General features: G+C 17.6%; 3 protein-coding genes across 3 annotated transcripts in view; 1 reads left to right on the plus strand and 2 right to left on the minus strand.

Annotated features, from left to right (window-relative positions):
* Nucleotides 1–648: 648 nt before the first annotated feature.
* PRSY57_0501700 (merozoite surface protein 8) lies at nt 649–2,430 on the minus strand (the record flags this gene model as incomplete). Its single annotated transcript, XM_012906089.2, has 1 exon — nt 649–2,430. One exon carries the CDS (start codon nt 2,428–2,430, stop codon nt 649–651), a length of 1,782 nt encoding a protein of 593 aa, XP_012761543.2.
* A 2,208-nt stretch (nt 2,431–4,638) lies between these two features.
* Nucleotides 4,639–6,399, plus strand: PRSY57_0501800 (hypothetical protein; the record flags this gene model as incomplete). The annotated part of the gene is made up of 1 exon (XM_012906090.2): nt 4,639–6,399. The coding sequence occupies one exon, from the start codon at nt 4,639–4,641 to the stop codon at nt 6,397–6,399; it is 1,761 nt and encodes a 586-aa protein (XP_012761544.2).
* A 473-nt stretch (nt 6,400–6,872) lies between these two features.
* Nucleotides 6,873–9,272, minus strand: part of PRSY57_0501900 (hypothetical protein) — a gene marked incomplete at both ends in the record, with an annotated part of 3,811 nt that continues 1,411 nt past the window's right edge. The window contains 5 exons of the mRNA XM_012906091.2: nt 6,873–6,905; nt 7,023–7,139; nt 7,270–7,371; nt 7,472–7,546; nt 7,693–9,230. Coding sequence (XP_012761545.2) covers nt 6,873–6,905; nt 7,023–7,139; nt 7,270–7,371; nt 7,472–7,546; nt 7,693–9,230 — 1,865 coding nt within the window. The remainder of the gene's footprint in view (nt 6,906–7,022; nt 7,140–7,269; nt 7,372–7,471; nt 7,547–7,692; nt 9,231–9,272) is intronic.

The following is a 9,272-nucleotide window of genomic DNA, read 5'->3' on the forward strand; positions in this document are numbered from 1 at the left end:
AAAACAATGAAGAAGAAGAAAAAAAAAAAAAAAAAAAAAGGATAACAAAGACAAAAAAAAAGACAAAACAAATTACATTTAAGATGGAAATAAGGAAGGACAATATTAAAATAGATATAATACCTTATCATATCATACATATTTATATAATTCACTTGTTCATAAGATGAAGCAAACTGATAATCATAAAAATGAAGCCACAAGGACTATAAATAGATTTATTTAGTAGAATTCGATGAAAATATTGAAGATATATTAAACCATATGAAACACGATTAATCCTCATTATATACAACTAATATAAAATTATATATATATATAAATGTTTGTATAAATAAAATTTTTGTATATCAAATGCAGGTATAATAATAATTTTAACTATAACGTATAAGTTAAAAAAAAAATATTATTAGTTGTTATACTTAATTTCGTTTAAAGTTAAATATATATATATATATATATATATTTATTTATTTATTTAATCATATGAATATTTTTTTGTAAAATTATTTTTATTTAGAAGAAAAAAAAAAAAAAAAAAAAAAAATGGAAATTTACTTATATATATATATATATATATATATATATTTTATGTATTTTTTTTTTTTTACGGTATGATAAAAAAAAAATATGTAGAATTTCCCTAGACTATAAAATAAAAATAAATAGACACAATATAAAAAAGAAAATAAAATTATGTATTGAACTAAAAAAAGAATAGGAACAATATATTCCATCACCTTCAAATTTATCCTTACATTCACACACAATTTGTTTATCAATAAATGAACATTTAGCATGTATATCACATCCTCCATTATTTCTAGAACAATCTAATGTATCATCCCTTACACAATTCATTTCATCATCAATTTTTATATTATTAAATCCAGGTAGACATCTACAGGTTTCTTCATCATCTATAACATAACAATTAGAATTGAGAGGACACTTTGTATTCTCACATACTTTATTATTATTAAAAAATTCAACTACAAAAGATTTAATAAATGCATTTCTATGATAATATAAAGTTGGATATAATAATTTTCCTTTTTTATATACATCAATTTTAAAATATTTAGCATATGCGTTTTTAAGGATATAATAAATATCATCCTTAATTTTGTAATTGATTTGTTTTCCTTGTAATATTGCATATTTAAGTTTTCCAATAGATGTTTCTTCTATTTTTGAATTTAATCCACTTATTAAATTATATGTTTCTAAAAATATATCTGAATCTTCATGTATTAATAAATAATTTATTAATTCAAATTCTTTAACATAATTATTTAAATCAAAATTATCTTTATTAATAAAATCATCATTCATACTATTAAGTGTATTTTCTAACATTTCAATTAAATATTCTACAAAATTCCCATTTTTCCTACTTAACTCTTTTTTAACTTTATCACGAGTAATACTTAATTTAGTGTCATCTTTATTATAACATTTACCAAAAACAGCATTTAAATCTTGAAAAACATTAACACAATTTCTTGTTACTCTTTGTCTATATATTAATATACTTTTTAACAAGCTAAGATCATACGGTCTTATAAATTTCTTCTTATTATATGTATCTTCTTCAAAATTATTAAAAAATGAAACATGATATTTGTTTAATATATAATTATCATTTTTTAAAAGTCCATCTACTTCTTTTAATTCATTATCTATATTATATTTATTTAATCCTTTATTGTTGGTTGAAAAAATATTTTGCTTTTTGTTTTGAACTCCTAAATCAATTTTCTCCCCCTCCTTTTTTGTATCGGTTAAATTATTACTATTATTATTATTATCATTATTATCATCGTCATCATTATCATCATCATCATCATCATCATTATCATTATCATTATCATTATCATCACGTTCATCAATCTCATCAACATCATCATTATCATCATTATTATCATTATTATTGTTGTCGTTTGCTTTTGCCTCATTATTTGTATCCCCTACATTAGAAGTTACAGCACTCCCCTTATTACTTTCAATATTCTTATTACTATTTAAATCTTCTTCATTTTTTTCTTCTCCCTCTTTTTTGTTATCTTTTTTTTTTCCAAAAAGTTTATTAAAAAAATTTGAAAATCCATTACCATTATTATTATTATTATTATTATTATTATTATTATTGTTGTTGTTGTTATTTATATTATTATTATTAATGTTATTATTAATGTTATTATTATTATTATTATTATTATTATTATTATTATTATTCATACCCATGTTGTGATTTACATCCTTTTCAATATTCTTGTCCTTATCTTTTGGTTCTGATGGTCCCATATTACCATTATTTCCAGGATTATTTTCGACAGTTGTAGTTTCATTCTCCCCTTCTACAACGTTATTAAAATGAAGTATCACAAGGAAGAGAAAGAAAAATATGTACGAACTTTTGAACACCATTTTTAAATAAAAAATTACAAACAAAAAAAAAAAATAATAATAAAAATAAAATAAAATAAAATAAAAATATAAATAAAAATATAAAAAATTATATTATGTAATTATTATTTATACATACATATATTATATATATATATATATATATATATATAAATATATATATTATTATTATGCCTATTTTTTTATATAATTTCTAAAATATATTAAAATATATATATAATATAAATGAATAATTTTGAATACAAAATATTAGTCTTTTTTTATACATAGATATATATAGAAATAATTTATTATATATATTATATATATTTATATATCCATTTATATATAATATAATATTTTTCCTACATTTACGCAATGAAAAAATAAAATATAATATAATAAATAAATATTATATATACATATATATTTAATAATATATCTTTTTATATATTTCAAATAAAAATAACATCATATAATATAAAAATATAAAATATTTTATTAGTCTGAATTTTTTTTAACGAATTAATATATTATATAGAATATTACTCTCTATATAATAAAATATTAAAAAAATAATTTTTGAAAAACGCTACGAGAATATTTTTCAATACGTATGGTATTAATTTAAATATATTATATATATATTATATTATATATATGATATAATAATATATGTATCATAAAATAAAATAATTTAATACATAATAAAAAATATATAGATGTTTTATTTCTATATATATATATATATATATATATATTATATATAATAAATTTCAAGTACAAATATTTTTTTAATATTTATTATAAAAGTCCAAAACCTATACTTTCATAATATATATTATATTATATATAATATATATATATATAATATAAATATATAATTTAACTATAAATTATTTTTTTAATATTATGAACACCGCATGCAAATAAAAAAAAAAAAATTGTATCCATATAAAAATAAAAATAACATATAAATTAAATATAATATATATAATAATATATTTTTATATAAAATCCAACATCATAAATAATATAAAAGGTAAAAAAAAAAAATATATATATATATATATATATATAATAACAACGTACAATAATATAAAAATATAGAACATATATATTTAAACCAATAAATTTTTTCATTTACCTTTTGTAGTTTTATATATTTTTTTGTCATAATAAATTTTGTAACACATAAAAAAAAATATATATTTATGTTTTTAAATCTATATCATGAAAAAATAAAAAAACAAACACATTCTCTAAACATATATTCTTCTTTTTTTCTTTTTTTTTAAATGAGGATAATTTATTTTTTCGTACACAAAATATAATATATAGGAAATGATAAATATTCATTTGCATATATGTTTTTGAAGAAAAAAAAATAATATATATATATATATATTTATGTATATATAATTTTTTTTTGAAGTACACATTTTTTTTTTCTTTTTTTTTTTTCATAATATATTTAAATATGTATATAAAAAAAAAAAAAAAAGAAGAAATAAATGGCCCATAGCCAAAAAAATATCTTAGAAGATAGCCTTTTTTATTTGTAGAAAATATTTTCTTAAATATAATATAATGTACGGATATTTACCTTAAATATATATATATATATATATATGTATGTATTTTATTTTTTTTTTCTAAATATAAGATAAAGAATGAAATCAAATTATACTTTTAGTAAACATATAATGTAATATTAAAAATACAAAAATGTTATTCATATAGATATTTAAAAAACTCAATTTGAAAAGCATATATTTCTTATCAAATCTTATCTTTTAAATCCCCTTTGTATCTCATTATTTTCCCTGTTTGATTTTAAAAAAAAAGGTTTATTAACTATATACGTGCATGTATATTAAAATCGAGCTATATATATAATATAATTCATACAAAATTAATAAGTCACACACATATATATATATATATATATATATTTATATATATACATTACATACATATAATAATTTCATTGTTCACTTATAAAAGAACACTACAAAATATATTGCCAATATCTATGTATTATATATTCACTTATTTAAAAAAAGGAATGTCCATAATTACAATGATATATATATAATATTTACATATATGTATTATTTATTCATTTATTTTTATTTCCCCAAAAAAAAAATGTCGTTCTTTTTCCATATTCTCAACATTCCTTTTTGATTAGTAAAATATTTAATACATAACAATATCGTAATAATAATGAAATTTATAAGCATCAAATATTTGTCCTTGTTTATCCTATCCATTTTGTTCGTTCATTCTTCATATAAAAGGTATTATATTAAATGTCATGATATATATATTAGCAATATATTAATTAGTAATTCTTCTTTTATATTTAATAAAAATATTTATCTATACAATATACTAGTTAATGATGATGAAATTAATATTAGCCCTTTTTTAAACATATGGGAAGATTTTCTATATAAAAATGAAGCTTTACAAAGTGAACCTTTTTATGAGGAAAATACCTTAGAATATGTTAACAATATATCACAAGATCTTGAGAGAGATGAATTATATTTAAAGAAATATTATATTCATATAAATAATAAAAAAATTAATTTTTATGATATCCCTTATACTCTTTCTCTTGAACAGCATTATGAAAATAAAAATATTACAATAACTATATTTTACGAATATATTAAAACATATACTATTCATATTATTAGAGAAAACAAGCATATGAATCATAACTTCTCATCTTATTTTTATCTAGATAACATACAATTATTTAATGAAGAAACTAAAGAATATATACCATTAAATACAAAATTTAAATATAATAATCATTTTTATTATACAAGTGTAGACGAAAAAGTACATACCATACTAGTAAAAGGTATATGCTTTAATAGTCAAATGTATGTAAAGGGAAATGAAATATATGATAATTTTCTTTTTTTGTTAAATCAAAAAATATATAGTAATGTATTAATTATTGAATGTAGACACTATGAATATTATGACCAATCAGCTATGATACACAAGAAAACAACCAATCATTTATTGAATAACTTTTTAAAAAAAAAATTAAAATCAAAGATCATATATAATAATAATAATAATAATATTAATGAGGAGGAGGATGGAAATAATAAAACTAGGAAAAGTAAAAAAGGGATATATGAATATATACAAGATGTTAAAGGTAAATATCAAAAATATTTATATCCATATAAAGAAGACAATGGACAGCATAAAGTTCAAAGGGATAATACAAAAAATACATCAAATGAAAATATATATATTAGTACACATAATAATACAATTCACAAAAACAATAATAATAATAATATTAATAGTAATAGTAGTAGTAGTAGTAGTAGTAGTAGTAGTAGTAGTAGTAACAGTAATAATGTTTTATATAAAAACATATACACATTCGAAACAAATTTATATAAAAATAATGAAAATAATTCAACAAACAAATATAAGGATAATATGATTTATCCAAATATATCTAATAAAAATACATCTAATAATGAAATTTTTAAAGTCAAAAAAATATATAGAATTTTCTATTTTATTAATATATTTTATAATTTAAATATAGAAATAACAAAATACCTATATAATATTATAGAAGGAAATACATGTATCTTAAATTATACAAAAAACAAAAAAAATGATATAATAATTAATGAATATATATGTAATAATTTTCAAAATTATATTTCATCCTTCTATTTTGATATTAACAATAAATTATTTGCTTTTATAAAAGAAGATAAACAAAAAAATATACAAAGACTTCTACATAATTTTCTTGAAACATCATTTAACTTTTCATCAAATATATATTTATATCTTCAATCTTTTAATGATCAAAAAATTATTAAAATTAATTTCAAAACAAATAAATCATCCATTCTATTCTATACTAAATGTATTGTTATTCTTTTAGTCTTATGTTCTATTTTTATATTCATATATAACTTTTCCTCAAACTAAAAGGTATAAAAAAAAATATATATATATATATATATATTTATTTATTTATATATATGTTTATTTTTTATAATTTTTTTTTTTTTTTTTTTTGTGTTATTTGTAATTTTACAATTTTTAATGTAATATATTAAAACAGAATAAACATATATATTATAAATGCTCAGAATAATACTTACATATTTATTATATTTTTTGAATTCACTTATTAATTTTAAACGTTTACAAGTGTATTAAAAAAAAAAAAAAAAAAATTTATCATAAAAACATTATATCACCCTTGTGAAGAGTCATTCAACAAGTGTATATCTTAAATATTATAATGACCACATTAAAGGAAATATATATAAATAAATATATATATATATATATATATATATATATATTTATTTATAAACCTTTATTATATCCTCATTATATAATTATAACAATTATTCATTACATATTTTAAAAAAATAACATAAGAACCCTAATTATCAATAACTTCCTTCAAATTCTCTTAAAAAATCCTAAACGCAAAAAAATATTTAAAAAATAAAATAAAGGAGACTTTCAATATATACACACATATTATATCTTTCAAGCGAAATGTCCTCTTTACTTTTTAAAAGATCTTATCATATTACATATATGCAATCTTGTAAATTCTTCATCCTGTTGGTAATGCATATCTTTTCTTTTTTGGATCCTATGTCTTCACATAAAGAAAAGATAAAATCTAATGACTTTTCTAATTCTTTCTTCTAAAGATGTAGATAAGTAAAAATTATATAATATATATGACATATACAATATATATAATATATATGAAATTTACAATAATATAACAAATTTTAATGATTTCTTATTCCGTAATTCATAATTTTATATTACAAAAATTATTTTTTTTGCTTTGATGTTCTCCAAATAGTTGCTTCTTTCCTTTTTCATTTTTGTCATTATTTCCTTTTGAGTATTTATTACAACATCAGCTATCTAACATATTAAAAAAAAAAATAATAATAATAATAATAATAAGTAAATAAATACTCACATATAATATAACATAACTCTTTTAATTTTTTTATAATGTTACGTATAATTTTTGTTCAGCATCTAAAAAGGCTTTCATAAAAAAATTTATTTTCCCCATCTGATCATCATCTTTCTTCTAAGAATCAAATATTTATAAAACATATATTTTTTACAATTTATTCTATTTAATGTATGTACATTTTTTGCTGTAATAAAAAGTCAACATGTATATGTTATTCTCATATTTTTTTTTTTTTTTTTTTTTTTTTTTTTTTTTTTTACATCTATGCTGTTAATTAGGTTGCTTTGATTCTCTTCTTCTTTTTTATGTTCCAATTTTATCATCAATTTTGTAGAGTTGTCTTGCTGTTTACTAGAGTTATTTAATTTTTTAAGTTTTTCCTTTAAAATATTATTTTCATTATATAATTTTATTAAATAATTATTATTCTTTTGTCCTGCTTCGGTTGTACTGTTATCATTCTTATGAATATCTTTTCTAGTTATTTTATATTTTAATGATTGTATAATTTTCATATTATCTAAATTGTCATTTTTATATTTCTGAATTTCTTCTCCTAGTTCTTCTAATGTTTTATTTTTCATCTGTATATCATTTTGTAGATTTAATAGCATTTTATCTTTTTCTTGAATTTCATTTTTGTATATATCGCTTTGTCTTAGAAGTCTGTCTATCACATCATTTGGTTCTTCACACATTAAAATGTTATTATTATTGTTATTATTATGATCCTTATCATTGTTTTCATTTCTATTATTTTTTCTATTTTTACTTGTATTCTTTATACTATTCTGCACCCTTGTAACCATCATTGCACTACCTTTTAAATATATTTTTGTGTCTATCATTTTACATAAATTTAAGTAGTATATACTTTTATATAATTCATTATCATATGTTTGTTCGTTTATAAAAATGGTAAAATACGTTCTCGAGTTTTCAAATATAAGTCGAACGAATAATTCAAACATATGCGTATGGAAAATAATATCCTTTTTATGATATATCATATGATTCTTTTTTTTTTCTTTTTCATCTAATATATTATTTTTGTTCATGTAATTATCACTTGCATAATTATACTTTCTTTCTTCTCTTTTCTTAACCATATTAAAATAAAAATTCATATTCCTTAGTTTAACTTTTTTATGTTTTGTTCGCTTCCATTTTTCTCTTTTGCAATTTTTCAATGATTTTTTTTTTATATGCTTTATAAAAGATATCATTTTTTTTTTTAAATTTAAACCCTCTTGACAAGCCTTAGAACTATTAAAAGGAAATAAGAATGTTGTATAATCATTAATACATTTTAGATACTTTAAAATTCTCTTGTGGAATAAAAATAGTAAGCATTTCTCATTATTATTATTATTAAATATATTATCTTTATATATATTACAAAAAGGGAAATTAATTAAGTAGACAAAAATTTTTTTCTTCTCATTTGTTAAAATCATATATTGAAAAATAAAGCATATATTAAATATATCTCTTTTATGTAATATATTATTATTAATATATTTAATAAATTTTTTTATTATCCTTTTTATACTATTTCTTAAATTATCCTTTGTTCTTATTTTCTCTTTAGATGGTAAATTATTACAACATTGGGGATATCTCAGATTTTTATAATCAAACGTTTTTTTGATAAAACATCGATGACAAAACGTGACCTTGTTATATCTTCTTATTTTTTTTGTTATTTTCTTTTTCTTGCATTTTATTTTATTGTTCCCTCCTAAGTCGATAACTCGTTCATTTATGTATAACCAGGAAGATAGATATATTTTTACATCTAAAAAAAAAAAAAAAAAAAAAAAAAAAAAAAAAAAAAAAA

The sequence above is a fragment of the Plasmodium reichenowi genome, chromosome 5, assembly GCF_001601855.1.
Source record: "Plasmodium reichenowi strain SY57 chromosome 5, whole genome shotgun sequence".
Lineage (NCBI taxonomy): Eukaryota > Apicomplexa > Aconoidasida > Haemosporida > Plasmodiidae > Plasmodium > Plasmodium reichenowi.